General features: G+C 37.2%; 1 protein-coding gene across 2 annotated transcripts in view; it reads left to right on the top strand.

Moving 5' to 3' along the window:
* The window catches only part of LOC123880250 (neprilysin-2), an 82,020-nt gene that overhangs the window by 41,696 nt on the left and 18,383 nt on the right, over positions 1-21,941 (top strand). Inside the window, exons 3-7 of one of the 2 annotated variants that reach the window (XM_045928269.1) lie at positions 1,075-1,211; positions 7,612-7,725; positions 12,281-12,526; positions 19,789-20,000; positions 21,757-21,933. In XM_045928269.1, coding sequence (XP_045784225.1) covers positions 1,075-1,211; positions 7,612-7,725; positions 12,281-12,526; positions 19,789-20,000; positions 21,757-21,933 — 886 coding nt within the window. The remainder of the gene's footprint in view (positions 1-1,074; positions 1,212-7,611; positions 7,726-12,280; positions 12,527-19,788; positions 20,001-21,756; positions 21,934-21,941) is intronic. The other variant, XM_045928270.1, reaches the window with a different exon arrangement.

Below are 21,941 nucleotides of genomic sequence, written 5' to 3'. Positions count from 1 at the left end.
AAGCCGCTTTGCGCGAGACATCGAAATAAGTTTCTTTTAAGCCATAAGAAGGGATTTGGTATCCCTCGGGCTCCCTTCGGTTAACACCAAGGAAAATTGCGGCCAAGTAAATTGGGTTAGCAAAACAAATTGAAAATTTCGTAGCAATTTTCTCCTTCAAAGAATAACCACTTAGAATTTTCCACTTCCCTACAAAAGCATTATGTGTCACTTGATTCCCTGGTTCTTAATTACAAACACTTACATAAGTACTGTACCTATGTGGTGATTAGGAGTTTGCGCTTTCTTCAATACACTGCAGAGATAAAATAGATAGTCAGACATACATACAAAATTCATAATTATATACTATACTAGCTGATACCCGCGACTTCGTTCGCGTGGATGTAGGTTTTTTAAAATTCCCGTGGGATCTCTTTGATTTTCCGGGATAAAAAGTAGCCTATGTGCTAATCCAGGGTATAATCTATCTCCATTTTAAATTTCAGCCCAATCCGTCCAGTAGTTTTTGCGTGAAGGAGTAACAAACATACACACACACACACACACACACACACACACACACACACACACATACAAACTTTCTCCTTTATAATATTAGTGTGAAGTGTGATTTACTTTTTATTACAAATTTGCTGTACAGAACGTATATATGTACATGTAGCAAAAATGAAATTAATATTGTTATCGCTTGATGGTAGGTACACAGCTATACCTACTACAGTGCTGCATCTATTGAACTAGAAATAAAGATGTTAGCTAACCACAAGGGAATACTTACAGACCCAAGTTTTTTGATTTATGAAAATTCGTCGGTTGAACATATACACCATGTTATTTCCAGTTAATTTCAATTCCATAATGTTATTCCCAGTTATTATTCCCATGTGAATATCCACGATGCGTTATCGTATAATTTCACATTGAGACATCGTATTGCAAGAATTGTGAAAGTACCCTTTGATTTTCCCCTTCAGCCGCTAGACTCGAGTAGCTCTAGCAAGCTCTATGACAGCCTATGCCACTCACGACCTTTTAAACTTTAAATACTAATTTTATCTTTTTTATTCATAGGCCCTCCTTCTGGGAGCAGAGAACGCGTATGGAGAAGCGGCTCATGCTGGCGGTGGGTGTGATGGCAGTGCTGGCCGTGGCCTTCCTCGCTGCTTTCCTCGCCGTCGTGCTCTTACGGAACACCCCCGACGCCGATGGTGAGCATACGTACGACACTGGAATGATTAGTATGCAGGAAAGCGCTTTCAACGTGGCTACTTTTTAGAAGATTTTGTTGGATCTTAGTGACCGCGATTCTTAACACTGCCCGCTGTTCAGTCCCGCGATGTGTTTAGGGATGGGTGATTTTATTAAAAAACAATCGAATCATTTTTTTATTGTTTATAGCAAAAAACTTTAAACTAATTTACACCTTCTGTTATATGTGTTTTTACAACATTTAAAGTACACTGCGTCATCGTAAGACGTGTTCACATCAGCTTTTTCACTAGCTAATCACATAGAAAATATGTGCGTAACCGTTTGCGGGCACTTCTTGATTTGTTTGCTTCTTCAGGTCTTCTCATCCACACATGCTTGTCGTTTTTAAGTTTATTCTATTAAATTCGAATCTGAAGACGCAATGTAGCGTTGTGCATGGCTATGCTAATAAAAAAACCACTTGAAGCATGCACGTAGAGCATGTATTTTCGTGGAGAGATTCAGAATCTGGAAATCCTGGTCCCTAAGATCCATTAAAGGTCCAAACGTATTTGCACTGCGCTGCACGACACTAGAAGATGCGGCAGCGTCTTCCTCCATACAAACTATATTTGCCACACCGCGTCGTTCAAGTGCGCTTTGCTCCATACAAACTCATATACTCGTAAATTAAATTTACCGCACCGCGTCACGCAGCGTTGCTCAAGTGGGTTAAGACCTTTAATCCTCATATTCATTCGTCGTAGTTTCTAAATGGGCTAAATCGTAAAAAGTGCAAAGATATATGACCGACATTAAATAACGAATGGCTCTAAATATCCACTCTGTGAAAATCACTGTATTCATTTTACTTTGGAGCATCAGTAATGAAATTGAAGTTTTACAGTTCATTCAGATTGTCTTCTAGTTCATAAAGCTGAGAAAGACGGATTAACGATTTGGGCTTAAGTATTATATTTTATTTAAAACTAGCAGGTGCCAACGACATCACGCGTATGAGACTCACGATTATTGATATAATATAATACTATTTACATAGTACGCTGGATCTGCGACTGACGTGTTTTTGAAGCAATTTGATGATCTATACTTGGAACCAAATGTTAATGATGAGACATCTGTCAACACGGCTAATTATTTGTTAAGAGGGGTCTCTCCGTCACTCGCTTCATAAAAACGTAGTTTCTATTTCATTTGAATATTAAGCAACCAAAGTCCATGAAATTTTGCAGACATATTCTAGAAACTAATATCTATGCTTGTGGTTTTCCAGATTTCTGTTAAAATATTCAATTTCAAAGTTACGCGTTCTTAAAAATTTACATACAAATCTTTGAGCCCCTGTAATTTTAAAACTACATATTTTTAGAAAAATCTAAAACTACTTCTTTCTTTCTTACTTCTCTCTGGGCTGGTTTCCGCACTGAAGCGTTTCCGTCTGTAGTGAGTGCGTTGCCTCTCCCCGCCGAAGTCTTCACTACAGCCATCCAAGCTCGCTTCAAAAGCCGAGTAGATCACCCAGGTTGCCGAGGGCTTCATGAGTCCCAAATGGCACTTTCGTTGTTTTGCTACGCCCGTGGACTCTAGGAGCACGTGCGTCGGTGTTTCATCAAACTCCAGACAGGTCCTACACAGAGGACTGTCGGTGACACCTATAACGAAAAGGTGTTTGTTTAGTGGGATATGCCATGTTATGAGTCCCATCACCTTCCTAAGTTTATCTCTGTCCAGGGCATACTATCGCCGACGATAGTAGGTCAGACTCGTCGACTCGTCGGTCAGATTCCCTCGCCCGTGGAGGTAGCGCCTAAGAGTTCATGTGGAGTTAGCTTCAGCTCTCCTGCAATGTGTCACGAACCGAACGGGTCGAATGATAACATAATATAATATTTAGATTTGTTTATTTGGATGTAACAACATTTTTGTCACGGCGCTTTTTATCGACTTCTTTGTTGTCATTGATTTTAGAAGAGTGAGTTTGGTGTTGCAGATGTTCATGCTGCCGAAAGCATAAAATTCCATTACAAAATGGGTCTCACTTATTTTTTCACACCATTGTAAAACACGACAATGACAATGTTATCAAAGTACCGAATGGCTGACCCTACACTGTTTTGTATCGGCCTAAATGCTCGTTGCTCCGTAAAAACCGATAAACTTAGTGCAAACTTGGAACAAAGCCCTATGAAATGAACTGAACTGCCGATTGTTGCAAAATGCAGCAACCAGCAGCATATATTGTATTTCACATCAAAGATTATAAGAGCCTAAATAGCCCAACAGTTGAGGAGCGGACTGAATTCCGAAAGGTCGGCGGTTCAAACCCTATCCATTGCAGATTGTCGTACCTAGCACAAGCTTTACACTTAGTTGGAAGGGAAAACTGGATTAAATGTGATTAGCATGGCTTATATTCTTTTTAAAAAACAAATTATATAATTTTTAAACCATTAAGCACGTTGTTCATACTAAGTAAGCGATAATAAACATCACGTGCAGCGCTGAGAAATTGTAATAATAAAAATAAAAATGAGAATCAGTCAAGTGCGAATCGGACTCGCTCACGAAGAGTTCATCATAAAAGAAATAACACATTTCAATTATTTTATTTTAATGGAGGCCATTTTGGAATTTTAAAAATCGGTTCAGTAGTTCCAGAGATTACTTCCTACAACCAAACTTACGAACTTTACCTCTTTATAATATTAGTAGGTATAGATACCCAGGACTCGAACCCAGAACATTATATGATTCGCAACCGCATAGGCTAGCTACTTATAGACCTTACGAGGAACTTACAAAGAACGTGCAGTGCAACTATGAAGCATGTGAAACAAAATGTGCTAGTCTTGCAGAAAAGCGGTATTTTCCAACTAACACGTAGAAACTATCCGAGATCGCAAACTGACTCTCCGTGGGAAATGGGGCGTGTTGTGCATCTGTCATTTTAATGACTATCACCTCTAGAGTCTAATTGAAACACGAGAGTCTGTAGGAAATACTGAGCAGGCGATATACCTTTAAAGTTAACTCAATAGTTGCGAAACAAAAAATAACCATCGGGTACTACTTATACGAATTCTGTAATCAATACTCGTTGACTTTACAAACCATGACCCCATGACAAAAGTTACTTTATGAAAACAAATAAAACAAATTTTAATAACATAGTATATAAATTGAGGTGAAAAAAATCTGATTGCACATTTAAAACAATAAACCTTTCCTGTATCCGCCCTTAACATTTTCTTGGTTTTGTGGTATAGTTGTTTTTTTAGTTTTCTGGTATTTAAAATTAGTGATGTAGGTACTAAGTAAAATTCTGTGTGCGAAATTCAATGCGCGGCATTGCGTTAGGGTTTTTTTTATCTATACTAATATTATAAAGAGGGAACCTTTGTATTTTTGTATGTTTGTATTGAATAGGCTCAAAAACTACTGGACCGATTTCAAAATTTCTTTTACCATTACTTAGAGGGATTCTTCCGAATCCGTATAGGCTATATTTTATCCCGGAAAATAGAAAAAATAAATGTCCACCCGTGCGAAGCCGGGGCGGGTCGCTAGTTATGTAATAGATTGATTACGGGAGAAAATGAAAATAACTTACTTATTTGTTAGTGTATATAATTTATTTGTGTCACCATGAATCGTGCCCAACATTATGAAACTGTACGTGAGCTAATATCGAGCGTTATTGATTCAAATCAGAGCAGCCAGCAGATAGTTACCAAAATATTTGCGTCATACATAGGGTTGCCAACATTTTTACAAATAATAATGTATTTTACGGCCGTAGAATAAAAATTGACAGTATTTTTTACGTTGTAAGTACATAAAATATGTATGGTTTGCGTGCAACTTTCCATTTTAGTATTATTTTGAAAGCCGCACTACATTAAAAATAATTAAAATATCAGGGTTAATTTTCATTAAATTAACCAATCCTGGTGACGCCACCATTTTTAGAAGCGCGCTTCAAGGCGTCAAAAGGTGAATAATCTACGCGCTTATATCAATAAGAATCCCGCACTAATTAAAAAAGAGCCGTGATTGCCTCGTGGTTATGTATTCCGCTTTCTATTCGGAGGATTGGATTTCATTCAATCCTCAGCACACACCTCTAACTTTTTGGCGGTTTGTGCATTTTAAGTAATTAAATCACTTGCTTTAACAGGGAAGGAAGATATCATGAGAAAACCTGCATAACTGAGTCTGCCAAAATACGCACTTGGGCAGCGTGGTAGATTATGGCCTAAAACCTAAATGGGTTGAGATGATGACTGTTTTACAGCATGGTTGGCAGCCCTAGCTATGTATCAATCGTAGTCTATTGCCGTAACGGTGGCAAAAGGCCACTTCACGCTTGACACGAGCTGTGTAAAGATGGTTTTTGTACAGGAAGCAAATTGTGTTGCAATTGACCGGCAATAATGGTGGAAATGTCATGGGCATAGTACATCCGGACGTTATGCCAAAGCAATTTAAACAATGTCCAGATTTATAAACGGTTTTATTTCGCTTTACTTTCCCTTAGTTTCATTCAAACCTTTTTACGGTTTTATTTGTAGGCACCTACTTTTAGTGAATTGATTATGTTAGATCAATACCCCCGACCTCCCAAACAGAAGGCGGACATCTTAACCACTAGGATATCACGGCTTTTTCACGGCTACTAAGTAATTCTATTGTTCCTTAATTCTTTTGTAGGTATGTATCGAACATATTTTTCATTCAACACAGATGCATATTTAATTAGGTGATTCACTAAAACATTTCTCTCTCCTTTGTATTCCTTTGATGTCACGAATTTGAATACAGGCCCTGCGCAGACATGTTTATTTATATTTTATGTAGCGAAATACTCATATTTATATTTAAAAAGCAACAGGCAGGCTCGCCCCGGCTTTGCACATATGATCTCTGTATAACATATTATTATCATTATCTACCACATTATATGCGTGGATACGTATAGGTTTTATAAAGGTAAAAGGTGATAGGTCCCTCGGGGACTACTTTCAGAGATAAAAAATATCCTGCGTGTCATATCAGAGTATAGATAACTCCGTAGTCCGTTCTAAATTTCAGCCAAATCGGTTTAGTGAGTGTGGTGTGAACAATAAACCAATCTCACAAACTTTCAAAATGCCGATCATTCATTACTCCGTATAAAAACTATCAATTTTTATAATAATTAATCTCAAGACTTGATGAGTTACAAACTGGTTAAGAATTATTAAAACACTTTATGCTCGCTCTTCTTGCCAAAAACCCTAAAGCTTGAACTTTGGAGTATTCACATTGACGTAGGTTTGAATTGAAGCGAAACATCGAATTTTTACAATTAAAATGAAGTTACATGAAATCATAGATACCCGCAAATACGAATATTTTGCTTTCGTAATATAAAATAAACAGGTACCTACTACTTACCTACTGTGCCTTCCTAATTTGCCAAAAAGTTCTGCATTTCATTGTTATTTTTAAAACAGGAAAAAAATTTCACGCTTGCTTTATGGTCAGATTCAAAATATGGAATGAGGTCAATAACAACCAGCTCGTAATAAAAAACACCTCATTGTATTGAATACAAAACTATAGTACGCGACAGGTTGAGATGGCAATCGGGTATGAGGCGGTGGCACAGTGGGACGCCCCACGCACCTGCATGTCACTATGTGTTAATATTATGTAGATACTAGGTGTTATGCCCTTTTGCGGAATTTCATCATATCTAAGGAACAAAAGGGTTTTGCTGAAATCCGCTTAACCATAATGCACCGCCTACCCTTCCGCTACATAAGTATAACGTAATGCAGGGTAACCAAGTTAAATGCACCACCAGCACGCAACCTCAAACAGATTTCAAAACACAATTTTCATGTTTTATAAAGCTGTACCAAAATTACTGTAACACTGAGCATTTACACCGGAATTCATAAAAATTCAAAATTCAAAATATTTTTACTCAATTAGACTTTTACAAGTTCTTTTGAATCGTCAAAAGCATCTACAACTGGTTCGGAATGCCTAGTCAAGATAGAGGCTTCTTAATAGAGGTCGATTCAGACGACATGTATCATACACAACCATAAAGGTTGAATATGATACAATATGTCGTTTGAATCGTCCTTGATTTGAATCTTGACTATGAATTCCAGTGTAAATTGTTAGCAAAAACCAGTTGCGACCCCCAAATTTTTTTGTTCCGAATGACCCGTCTACTGGCTAGAAATATGAAAAGGTCGTTGGTGCTTTAGATTTGTAGTTGACATAAGACTATTTTATCAGCATGCGAATGACTTTTTCTCTGCCCCTGTATGTAGTCACGTTGACGCTTTCATATCCTACTGTTTTGTGTCCACACCATTCACCTATCTGCCCGCATTCTAGACATGCCACAGACTAGCGAACTGAGAGTCTCCCCATCCCAGCCGCCAGCTGTTATATCCAAGAGCGACCAGGGCGAAGACTTAGTATGCAACGCGGCCGGGTGTGTCCATACAGGTAATCTCTCTTTGATACTCTTGTAGGCTTAGTATAAGATTTCATATCTCACCAACAACGTTGACAGAGTTCGAGCATCGAATACTTCTGTGTTATAATTCTAGTTCAAGAAAGTTTAGGTCCGTTTTACTCGGACTTTATTGTGTTTCGACGCTTAAACTACCAACGTTGTTGAGATATTAAAGTCTCAGCAGACTAAAAATAGGCACCTACCTACATTAAAGTTTTTGTAATGAAAAAATAGCTCTGGCCTTGAACTGGATGGTTGGTTTTCGATGTATTCAATGAAAGTCGTGGTGAGGGTTGTCTGTCTCGCCGCGTGATTAGTTTGACAGTCAACCCTTCGCTTCCATCGCTGTCATCAGTTATTCAGACTTCAGAGTGAGAGGTATTTTTATTGACGCAAACTGGATATGTCACTAAAGTTGAAAATGTGGCGGTAAAGCTCTGGTTTCCTCCAAAAGCGGTGCCATCATGTAGCGGCCGTAATACAGCGGTGAATGACGTCACTAGAACGTTGTCTATGTAAACTATATGGCGCGGTTTCCTAGATAACGGTAATTGACACCGTAACGTCAAAAAGCGGTACCGCCATTTGCATGACGGCCGTCTTGTCGGTGTCGAAGTGTCTGTCAACGTTTTTTTCATGTAGCGGTGAAGGTATTTTCAAGCGTAATATTAATTTGCGTGTCATTTTAAAATATTTATTGTTCAAAATAAGTTTCATCAACTGGACCAGCGAGGATGATGAAATTTTAATTGATTTTGTGCGAGTTCATGATGTGCTATATATGTGTGTGTGTGGTCTATTCACCGTAATAAAACGGTCAATGCAGTCTCGAACATTCCACATGTTTACGGCCGTCTTTTTGAGGTCATCATATTGCGTCCGTTTAAAAACGGCACCGCTTTTGGAGGAAACCATAGCTTTACAGCGCAGTTTTTTCTTGTGCTGCGGGGTGTGCTATTTTCTAGTTTATGTTTTCGAACGCACTTTACAAGTGCCAGTTGCAACACTGCACTGAAAAAAAAGATTGTCTAACCACGAATGACTACAGGTGATGAAGTTAAAATGATTAAAATATGCTATAAAGTAGTAAAGTTTGTTAAAACATTCATTCATCATTTCTAAAAACTACATTCGTCATTTTTTATTCATTTTAAAATCTTACATAGTAAATTCCATAAATTCAATAAAAGGTCATGATGAGACCAAATAGTATTTAGTTTGGTTGATATAATTACCTTCATGAACATTTTACTTGATAATTAGGAACCAAATTTTGATGGCAGCAATCATTTTGGTTTTCGAAGAAAACAAAACCAGTCAGAATCCTAAAGTTGATTTCAAACTACGGAATCCTAAAGTTGATTTCAAAATACGGATATATAAATATCGCTCACCCTACTTTTAAATGTCACTGTTCACACTGTTAGATGTAATAATATTACATGTTAGATGTAATAATATTACATCTAACTATATTTCCGTAGTTTGAAGACAACTTAACAGTGCTGGCCGCACGCGGCAAATATATAATTTTAACGTAGGTATGTGTATAATTATTGTAGAAAATTGCGTACAATAATATAGTGGCAATACATCGACTCCAGCACAGTTTCAACTTTTGTGACAAGATTTGTGTGTGCATTTTGGCAGAAATTTTTTACGAGATGCTTCCAATGTAAACCTGCGTTTCCACTAACCTCACCAATAAACAAAGACAACATTTTAGTACTTAAACTATCGTGAGTGATTTCTATTATAGTATAGATTTTTACAGTATATACGTGAGTATAGCCGCAACAATCTATACTCATAAAGACAATAAAACAAAGTCTGTTAACAGGGCTCTCTCCGTCACTCGCTTCATACAATCGTAGTTCCAATTTCATTTGAATATTAAGCAACCAAAGTCTATGAAATTTTGCAGACATATACTAGAAACTAATATCTGTGTCTGTGGTGTTTTTGGTTGCTTAATATTCAAATGAAATTGGAACTACGATTGTATGAAACGAGTGACGGAGAGAGCCCTGTTAATCATCAACCAATCTTTTATTAACGAATCGCCCTTTCGGAAGTAAGCTATTTTAAAATTACAGGGGCTCAAAGGTTTGTATGTAAACTTTTAAGACCGCGTAACTTTGAAACCGAATATTTTAACAGAAATCTGGAAAACTAGATATTAGTTTTTCGAATATGTCTGCAAAATTTCATGGACTTTGATTGCTTAATATTCAAATGAAATTGGAACTACGTTTGTATGAAGCGAGTGACGGAGAGACTCCTCTTAAGTCACTGAATTATATTTTTTAAGTACTCAATAAAAACTGTTTCATTCAGAAGTAAAGGAATTTCGAAGGATTTTTGGGCTGAATACTATATTGTTTGAATTTTTTAAGGAATGTACTGGCTTACACGGTTTTTATCCAGGTTTTTATATCTATCTTTAAGCAAGCATTCAAAGCATAAAAAACATATTTGAGAAAAACTTGACATGTGCACTTTTTGAAATGACCGATTCCTAAATAAGTTTATTTATATGCATATAATTACTCTGACACCGATACAGCAGTGAATTTACATAATATTGAATACTAATATATTACAGGCGTAATACAAACGCTATTGTTAATTAATTATTTGCGTGATGATTCTGGCACATGCACTACCTGTATAAGACAAGTACATTGTGCTTGTGTTGCATGTTGTGATGCTACTGCATCGACGCACACGCACGATTCTACAAAATAAATGGTTACTTGTGAATGAATTTGTGTGTAATTGCGCATGCTATGTTTAGCATGTATGATGATGGATGGATATTTGTTTATATCTAAAAAAAATAGTAGGTAAATGTCTCTCTCTACAGTCGTTATTCCTCATTACTGAGGGTCGTGACCCCTTTCCATTAATCATATAATGGTAGGAGTTCTCTTGGGATAATAATGCGGTGGGTTCCCAGATATTTCCGCATACAACGCTCTAAGAGAACGAGATTTCGACTCTTAGGTTAATTTGACAGCTGTTATTATCAGATGTTAGTGATAATAACCAGGACCGACGGCCACGTGCTCTTCGAGGCACGGAGAGAAACGAAAAGGCCAAGTTCGGACCTCTGAAGTCAGTCACCCATCCAGTTACCGACTTGAATCAACATTGCTTAACAATCACCATCGATTTTTATACGTTGCCACAATTAGGCCACACGACCCTCTAGTAGTAAATGTCTACGTAAGTATATTGATTTATTGGGTGATAAAAATAAATAAATCATTTATTGTTCCGATGAATTAATACATACTTAGCCAAAATGCCTCTGAATCCATTCTAAAATTTTAAATGCGAAAGTAAATTGTCTGTCTGTCTATCGTCTACCTTTTCACGACCTATCCGTTTAACCAACTTTGATGAAATTATCATCTTGCATCTCGAAAGAGGCCATAGGTTTTCAAAAATCCGGGGAAATGAGAGTTCCTACTGAATATTAAATCCCTAAATCACACGAACAAAGTCCCGGGCCTTATCTAATAAATAATCAGTAAAATTGAGAGCCATTTTCTCCAGGATCTACTTGCTCTACAATTAGCACTTCTGTACTAGAGTAAATGTATCAAGGCAAATTGGCGCAAAGTGAATGGACGCATCTAAAATGTTATGAACAACGTAATCTACAAAACATAAGTGAAGTAAAATTTTCTCAGCACAGATAAGTCAATTCGTTTGCCAATTTTCCCTGAATCCAGTTAAAACACTATCATTAAGAAACAATATTGTTTGATATCTATAATAGTTTCATGAAAAAATATCATACAAACATACGTTTGTATGTTTGTACACCGACAATACGTTCGTCGTAATATTGTTTCTGTAGAGTAGAAATTCGATTTTTCCCATGAAAACAATAAGCTATTATGATAAACTCTGACAATGGTAATTCACGGCGCTTATCACACGTCCTCACCGTGGAATACTTTACTTCCCGTCCACACACTGCCCGTGTGGCATGGGAAGGAGCGAGGAACGGAGGCAGAGACGTAGTGTGGCCGCGTTGCTCGCATGTTCCTCGTTCACTCCCATCGCTCCCTATTTTGTCAGTAAGTATGCAATAGCGCGCACGCACGTTGCCACAGTTTCGACGTCCATCGCGTTGCAAAGGCAAGTGACCTAGTACGGCGGCGCGATTAATTGCGCGAGTAGAGCAGTGTGTGGACGGGGGCTTACGACTAGGTTTTACTAATTATCATAATATTATAGCTGATATTCATTTAAGAGGTTGTCTTCGACTTCTTCGAGATCTTCTTTTAAATTAGACTTCGAAACATTGCACGGATAACTTTCGAATTAATTAATAAAATTGGAAGATGGAATAATAGGTACTTAGTAGTTACAATAAAAATTGGTCAGCAATTGGTACTTAGGTACGAGTAATTCATTAAATAAAATAGATATGAAAAGACTAAAATATGTTTACTAACAAGTAACAATATCAATAAATATTTAAGGAAATATTTTTTGCCTACCCAGTTTTAACTTACTGATGTTTTACAGCTTCAAAGTTGCTACTGAACATGGACGACAAAGTCGATCCTTGCGATGATTTCTACGACTTCGCCTGCGGTTCCTTCGTGAAGAGCACCAGGATTCCTGATGACAAGACCTCCGTGAACACCTTCTCTATCATCACTGACCAGTTACAAGAGCAAATCAGATCTCTCCTGGACGAGCCTATCACAGAAAATGAGCCTCGCCCGTTTGTGCTTGCGAAAACGCTGTACCAGGCCTGCATGAATAGAAGTAAGTAATTAGTTAAATAACTACCTCTAGTACGTGACAGCTCGAGATGGTAATCAGGGTATGAGGCGGAGGGACGCCTCGCACGTCCTCCACCCGCGCTATCCCGCACCGAATTCGCACGTGTGCTTTGCGGGTATGCGCTGTGTCCCCGCCCCGATTGCCATCTCAGCCTGTCGCGTATCTATATTTATTATTTTTATTTCAACCAACCAAATGAAACCTCATCACCAACACGGAGGACCAGAGATCGAGATGCCACCGACCCTTCATCTACCAGATGGTAGGTGAAGGTAGGTGGTAGGGTAGTAAATTCTACATCTTCACAAGAATGCCAACCAGCGGATGCCAATAAAATACCAGATCTGCATTTGAGCATTGATAACCTTTAGGAATTAAGGGATGACTTCAAAGAGAGAATGAAACCTCAAAAGCAAGGACTTGAGGCGTTGGACTAATATTCAATAGATTCTAATTTGTAATTCAGCCTATACTAAACTATCATTATACTCTAGCTCAAGCTTTTCACCTAGCAAGCATAACAAGAGTTGTCAGAAAAACTGCATTAGACTTTAATTCGTTTTTTTTTTAAATTCAAATTCAATTAAGTAGTTTTTTGTATCTGACCTGGTGGTAAGTGATGATGTAGGCAAGATGGTAGCGAAGTTGATCTCGAAGGGGTATGGCTGTTCTTATTAAACCCATACCTCTTTGATTCTACTAATACCTATGCAATTGACAACTTGATTTAGAAACAACTTGATTATCGCCATTTTGGCGCTGATGCATGCAGTGAGCGTAAACTTCTGGCAAGTCAAACCTGACCTGTTGGTTGCAATTGCAAACTAAACTTCAGTTTCCTCTATTCGGTTCACATAATATGATATTATACGAGTAATATAACCAAGGAGTTAGTGGCAATCTCGATTTATAAATGAATTCGTTGCGTCGATGGGAATGATAAGTAATAGAGTTTTGAAGCTTGTGGTCAAAATATACGAGGTGGCAAGATTTAAAAAAAAAGAAAAACATGTCAGAATAATTATTTTTTTAATAGCTTTTTTGAAAATGAATTGTAGTATAAAACTTGGTACTTTAATAAAACATCTCGATAAAGGATGGCGGCTTGAAAAAAGCTGTTCTGGGCGGCGGGGGCAAAATAGACATCCATCTCAAGGTTTTCTGCAATAACATATTTTTTATTAATTAATAAAACTAGCCTAAATTGAGGAGCTGACGAACAACAGCAAAAACTGTCGAAACTTTATTGCAATAATATCGTTTTGATCAAAATCACCAACTTTAGGACTCAATTTCACAATAATTTAATTTTCAAAGTTTATGTCCGTTGGTTAAATTGCTTAGAAATGAGCTGTTCAAGATTGTATTTGGCAAACAAAATTATGTACTTTGGACTCTATTTCAGTACTCTTAGGCTGTTTTGCTTGGAAATGAGTCCAAATTTGTATTAAGTGGACAAAAAACGACCGGATTTAAGAAAAAAAGTATGTAATTACACTGTTTTATTCCTCAATTGTGTGTTCACTAACATTTAGCTATTAATTTGAGTTTTGTATACAGTATCTACCTATACTTAGGGTATATTTCTGAAAATTTATATATTAATATTTAAAACATAAAATCTAAAACTTTTTGAATATAGGTAGGTACGTTTTTATTTAATTAATTTGCGATTGAAGTAAAGCGCACTAGAATTCAAACTCAATACTATAATAACTCAATACTAGAATATAGAATTTAAAATAGAAGCATTAAAAGGTTAAATGAAAATCTACCACCAGTTCCTAAATACCAAAGTCATAACAAGCTGAATTTAGTTCACGTCAAGTTAGATAGATTTCTCACCGATACATTGTATGCTCGAGATGTTATAGTTTAGTTGCAAATTCAGTACGCAAATGAACTTATCCCTATTGTTATTCACCGTCATTGAGTTATAAACCATAGAGATATAGACATCGTTTTTTTATTGATTACAATTTAGCCTTGACTGATTTCACCTGGGGTTGGGATAATAAGGTGGGCTCACAAATCCTTCCGCACACGATACAAGATTTCATCTCTTTTTAATGTCTATTATTAGATATGCTCTAGTATGGGTTTTGAAAAGAATAACTTGTAGGTTTCTTGTCGGCTCTTTTCAGTAGTATCTGGCTTCCAAACCGTCGCGGTAGTAGAATCAAGGAGAGTAAAGAAGAAACGAACTGCCTTACTGACTGATCTATTTGCGTACAGCTCAAACTACAGGACGATAGGCCTGAAATTTGACATTTGTCTACATCACAATAGGCAGCTATTGTGATGTAGACATCCGCTAAAAAGTATTTTTGAAAACTCAACCGCTAAGGGGGTAAAATAGGAGTTTGAAATTCCTGTAATACGCGCGGACGAAGTCGCATGCATAAACTAGTTAAGTAAATAAGAAAAACTTGTGATTGTGAAATTCTGATAGTAAAAGGACCCGGCTGACTTTATTGTGGGCTTCTTCTCAAACCAGGGCTTGTTTGGAACCCTCGTAGTTAAGGTTACGTAACTAATTGTTTTCCCCTTGAATAATTATCTTACGAATTCAACAATTGTACTTATTTTAAACTAGCTTACGCCCGCGACTTCGTCCGCGTGGATTTATGTTTTTCGAAATCCCATGGGAACTCTTTGATTTTCCGGGATAAAAAGTAGCCTATGTGCTAATCCAGGATATTATTTATCTCCATTCTGAATTTCAGCCAAATCCATCGAGCGGTTTTTGCGTGAAGGAGTAACAAATATACACACACACACATACAAACTTTCGCCTTTATAATATTAGTGTGATACATGCTTAGAATTTGAGATTTAAGTAAGTACATAGGCCTAGTAGGTATAGTTAGGCCAAGATTGAGAACGTTTTTCAGGACATCACTGCCTTTAGTAACAAATACACCTCTCTGTTCGCAATCATGTTCGATTGGTACATTGGCTAACTGCGTTAACCAGCTTCATAATTAAGCTTTACGTATGCTCATCATTGATTTCATGCTTGAACAAATTGGAAGGCCAAATCGTGCTGTTTATTTTAAGGTTGTGTGTGGATATTTCCTTTCTATATTATCCATATTTCGTATTATAAATGCGAAAGTTTGTCTGCCTGTCTGTCTGCTAGCATTTCACGGGCGAACAATTCAACCGTTTTTGATGCAATTTTGTAGATAGATAGCTTACATCCCGGGGAGGGTATAGGCTACTTTTTATACAGGAAAATCAAAGAGTTCTCACGGGACTTTAAAAAAACCTAAATCTACGCGGACGAAGTCGCATCATCTAGTAATTTATAATCTTAGATAAACTATGCCACATGTATAAAAAAAACCTCTCATAGGTATCTGAATAATACCTAGAACACTGAACCGCTGCGTGGCAGATACCGCCTGATTACAGTGGCTACCTGTGAATCGTTTGTTGCCATCTGTCCATCTAGTGAAGGGTCTGCTAACACCGCGCTTGCTGGTGTGAAATCATCATCCCAGGACCTTCTATAGATTCTTATAACTATGTGCTCTGTCGCCATTTCAAAATCGTTGAGCTACGTCGGTTACTTTAGTTATTTAACGAATCCCCTCGTTCTAATAATATGATCATGTAGAGAAACTCCGAGCATAGCCCTTTCCATCGCTAAACTTTCTCATGATGAACCATGTTTCAGATCTTCATGCCATTACTGATTACTGGCAAAATACGCACTATTCGGAGACTTGAGTCTTCAAGCACTGAGGAACTTTTAAATAAATAATAAATTTATAAATAATGTTTTTTTCGCTTTTAACATGTTTTTAATGCATTATAATGTATTTTGAATTTAATGCAAATTAATATAACTTATTGGGTGATTTTTTTATTATTATTATAACAATAATATACTTATTAACAATAGACTTGAGGTTGACCACTGTCACGTTTTATAGTTAAATATTGCAGCCTGTATACAATCAAAAACATGATCAATCATACATTTTATTATGCTATAAAAATGGTGTTCACTCATAGTTAAATATGTAGGTACACTAGCTCACGTTTAGTTATGGTCGATTATTATTATGATCGTCAAGTTGTGGTGTTTTATTTTACCACTAGCTGACCCGCTCCGTCTCTATACTCCATCTCTAAACTTCTGAAATTCTTTTCTTATACAAATTCTTTTTTTTTAATGAAAATATTACAATAAAACTTAAAGCTAGCCTTATCTAATTACTATACAAATCTGTCTCCCTGATATGACACGGGGCCAATGTGTCAACGCACGTTGCGTCCCACATTAGCGCCCGTCCCCGTTCCCAGGGAACCAGCGTCAATCCATCAGGTCTCTTGCCATCATCCCGACTAATCCCTGCCGGCTCAATGAGCGCAGGAACGTCTATGGTGGCAAGAGCCCTTTTGCGTACCAGCGCTCCTTTGGCAAGAGAGTCCGTGGATTCCAAATTTATCAACCTCTTTTCCACACGGACATCTGTGCTGATGGTACAGCGGTGTTCCCAATCTGAGACCTAGAGCCACACGAAAACTTTCATTATCTAAAAGGGTGCCGAGATTTTTGGATGGCAGGGCATGAAGCCAATACCCAGATTCCTTTTCCGATAATGCTAGGAGCCTAGGACTTGATCTCTGTCACTGCAAGCTGAAAGCTGAAATACTGGCACGTCGCGGTTGGCCTATTTTATAAATATTAAGAATGCTTAGAACGCTTAGTTCAAATCCTAAACTTCGGCTTCTGCGTTACAAATTTTAGGGCCAATTTAGTCTAAAGCCGAAACTCTATTTTGCCAATTCGGTTTTTGACTTGGACACTTCTGGATTAGCCTACAAACTTGTTAGGTAGAAGACGAAAGAATGGACTTTCCTAGCTGAGGCCAGCCGCATTGTGTTGGAATCTAGCCTTTGGACTATATACATATTATGTGTATGTGATAGTTTAGATAAGATGGCTATCTTATTCAAAATAGAAGTTACAGACGGGACTTCGTCTGTGTTGGTGTTTGCTGGCGCGCGTGCTCTGCCTTTTTGGAGTGTTTTTTTCCGGGTTTTGGGTTTTACTGGTGTTTTTGGTGGTGAAACTGACTGGGAAGTGCTCTAAGGAGGTGCCGCGCGTGTGTCAGCGACCGCCAGCACAGACGAAGTCCATACTTATATAGTTTCCCTAACTTGTAAATAACTACAAACTTGACATTGGCTAATCTTTGTAAAGCCAGACGAGAGAGAAAAAAAATTACAGACGTCCTGCCATGGTGAACTATATAATAATGTCAGTAGGACAGTAAGTAGTACTCAGTAAATCGCATAGGCGAGTGAAAGTGAAGCAGTGACGTTACTTCCGCTGTTTGCACAATATATTATGACATAAAACTAAATAACTAGTAGCCTGAGAGCCTGTAGGATATTTAGAGGAGGTTTTTTTATTTGAGGATGTGACGCACTTCATTGCGATCTCGAAATCATCGAGATCTTGGTAAGTTATGATGCAGTCTAAGATGAAATTGGACGAACTTGGAATGTGGTACTTAATTAAACCCATACCACTTATATGTTTTGGTATACAAAATTCTAAATTGCTTGGCGGCATGACTAGAACAGCTAGAGATATTTTAGAAAGCAAAAAAATTCTCATATGGGCCATCGACGTAGAGTATTAACGCTCTTCTCATTTTGAGTGCAGACCTGTGCTCATTATGGGGTGGTGATGGGGTGAACCTACATTTAAGCAAAAAAATGAATGATTGATGATGAGATGAGATAAAAGAGACACAGTATATTTAATATGATTTATTAACCTCTTCAAATTGTCTACGGTCTTACGGCTGACTATAATTCAACTAACACTTCGGCTACATGCTCCATTTTGCCTGCGCTGTTAAAACTGCACCAGGCAAGCCCGAGAAGTGCACAGTCCAATCTTCAGCAGATTTGGAACGGCGCGGAATAGTCTTGCTGTCGAAATGCTCGCACTAATAAAACACATCGACTAATTTGTGAGAATAGTCGATACTTTAATTTATTTCTTAAACTGGACCTTTTCAAGTAAAGATTTTTATATAAACCTGTGAGTATGATATAGCCTACGTTGTCGTATTAGTTTACAAATTGCGAAAAACCAAATTAAATTTGAATTTCGCGGGCAGGCCGGTCTCATGCCCCTTAGCTGCGCAAGAGTGTGTAGCCGGAGCCACACACTATAATTACTGCAAAACAAATCATCCGAAACCAAAGGTTTTCCTATCTTTCTTAAGTGTTTTTAATTTTTTATATACTTAATCTATTTTTTTCAATCATTCATTCATCATTCAATCAATCAAAAAGAAAGAAAAATAACTTAGAGTTTTAGCACCTACCTATTATCATATTTTGAGATAAAACTTTGTTTGAAACAGTAAGCTAGGCCAAACTCTGGAATGTTATAAAGGAAAGTAGGTACTTATACTAAAATTAGAAAAACTGAAGATAAAATAAACAAAACAAAAATAAAAATGTATATATAGAAAAATATAATAATAAGTAATTAAGAAAATAAGTGCCTACATTAATGTTAAAATAATAAAATTTATGTTAAAATAATAAAATTAAAAAATGTACTAGTTAGATTATACCTAGGTACTATAGTTGTATACAAAACTTCTGTAAAACTTCATTCTGTTGTTCAGTAATAAAGGGCTTTATTATTATTATTAATCTATTTTTTTTATATAACCTAGTAAAAAATCTCAATTTGCCAACGAGGTATTTATTTATTTGGTAACTTAACAATAGAGTGGCCAGCAGTTTTTACAATTAAAAGCAAAAAAATAGACTAGTCTAGTCTTTATTGCTAAGCTTGTGTAATTTTGAGATGAAATCTATGAGTGGCGAAATAGCTTAACTTCATAATCAAAACAATTTTAGCACACAAGTAAATATCTTCTAATACCTACTTAGGTACATATATTACAAAAAAAAATGTTTACTTATATATTTGTTAATGTAGACAGTTGTTGTTAAGCCTTTAAAGAAGGTTTTTAGCAGAATTTTTAGTATGTCAGTTAGTATACAGACCAGTTCAGCTTCCATATTGGTACCCACTTAAAATATACTTATGTGTAGTACAGGTATAAAGGTCTTACAGGTATAAAGGTACCAAAGCGTCATGATAATTAAAAATTAGATTGTATGAATCGAATGACACTTATTGGCCGAAATAAATATATTTAATCTTTTTATTAATTTAATTTATGTTTTTATAGCTGCCATAGAAGCTCGCGGTGTGCAGCCTCTCCTTGACATGCTCGAGCGCTTGGGAGGATGGCCGGTGCTCAAAGGCAACGCCTGGGACGAACGCACGTTCACGTGGGACGAGTCTGTATACAAGTTCCGCTCGGCTGGTTACTCTGTGGACTACTTCATCGATTTCTCCATCAGCGTTGACGTGAAGAACTCCACAAAACGGATCATTGATGTAAGAGTTATTACGTACAAATGTTTTTAAACGGTACGAAGGTAGACTTCCATGGGTTGCGGCCGAAGCGACGGACATGTTGCGGCTGACGCGACAATTCTGAACAATTCTGAACACTATAGTAGGTATATTATGTTGCTTTCGAGCTCCCCGTGTCTTTATTAGGGTTCCGTACCTCAAAAGGAAAAACGGAACCCTTATAGGATCACTTTGTTGTCTGTCTGTCTGTTTGGCTGTCCGTCCGATAACTATACCAAGTGGGGTATCATATGAAAGAGATTTACCTGTGCATCCTAAAACAGATTTTTATTTAATATATTATGTATAATAGTTTTTGATTTATCGTGCAAAATGTTGGAAAAAATACCCGAGTACGGAACCCTCAGTGCGCGAGTCTGACTCGCACTTTGGCCGGTTTTTTCATAGTGTTTAGAAATCACGTCAGCTGCGACGCGTTGGTCGCGCGTCTTTTACATCAGGCGTTACCTATACAAGTGTTCCTTTAGGCTCTCTACCATGCCAGCTACACGTCTTTGCTTTTTGAAAGAATTTACAGATCGGCGGGTTGATTCGCTAACTCAGTGTTCAATGATGAGTTATAGCCACAGAGCTCATTTAACATTGATTTTAATCCATTGAAGGTGTTCTTCAAAAAATCATTTTACAATCACTCAGTGAAGCAGCTATGTAGATTCAACTTTTAAAATGTGTAACTTTAAAATTACACAATTTCAAAGAAATCTGGGAAACCACAGCCACAGATGTGTATTTCTACAAAGTCTACAAAGTTTCATTGAGTTTGATTAGTTAATATTCAAATTAGAACCAAACGAAGTTTGTACAGAAAGTACTGCGAAGCGCGCTAGGGTTATTACTCCTTTATCTCCTATGCTCAGCCCACATTAAGGTTAACGTCAATGCCCAACAACGTTATAGTTATTAATCGCTATAAACGCGTTAATAAAAATAGTGGCCACACTTGAACGGGTAACGTCAAATGCCTATTGAATTGGGGTTAAAATCGTCTAACGCCAAACGGTATTGTGAATGCCGTTGCACATCACGTAGTTAGCCGTAAATGTGGCCAGGAGACAAGTTCGACACAATTGGTATCAATATTCTGATTTCTGATAAATCATAGAAAAATGGTAATCCAGAAAAAAAACATGTTATTATTAATAAAGAATCGTGTATACTGAATGTCGCTGTATCACCTTCGCAAGATTCACAATAGGAATTTATTTACTTAGCTATAAATCTTCTTTACCGTTGTCCTCGCCGGCGAATTCAGTATTTATTTCGCAAGTAGGTATGTAACTGACCCTCACACGTACAGGAAAACCAATAATATGGGGATCTTAAAGGTTCTTACATAACTAAGGAACGTACTTGTAAACCTACTTAAGGGCCAAGCGACAATTCGAATTTAATTTGGTTTTTCGCAATTTGTAAACTAATACGACAACGTAGGCTTCTGGCATTTTAATTGCGCCAATGGCAGTATCATCCTCACAGGTTTATATAAAAATCTTTACTTGAAAGGGTCCAGTTTAAGAAATTAGCTCTAGTATCGACTAATTTGTGGGTTATAGTCTAGAGCTAATTTCTTAAACTGGACCCTTTCAAGTAAAGATTTTTATATGCTATATGCTATTGTTATTCTTGTAAGTAGATACATACATGTGACACGCAAAAATAATGCACGCAAATAATAATAACGCAATAATGAATAAAAAACATAAATGTTATTCCACAGCTCGATCAGGCATCTCTGGGTTTGAGCCGGGAGTACTTGAACCGAGGCTTCAGCGACAAGCTGGTGGTGGCCTACTACGAGTACATGGTCGACATCGCCACCCTCCTGGGAGCAGATCGTGCCCGCGCCGAGGTTGAGCTCAAAGACTCACTGATGTTCGAAATGAAACTTGCCAATGTAAGTCT

Source organism: Maniola jurtina, chromosome Z (genome assembly GCF_905333055.1).
Source record: "Maniola jurtina chromosome Z, ilManJurt1.1, whole genome shotgun sequence".
In the NCBI taxonomy this organism is placed as follows: Eukaryota; Metazoa; Arthropoda; class Insecta; order Lepidoptera; family Nymphalidae; genus Maniola; species Maniola jurtina.
This window is presented reverse-complemented; position numbering and strand designations above follow the sequence as displayed.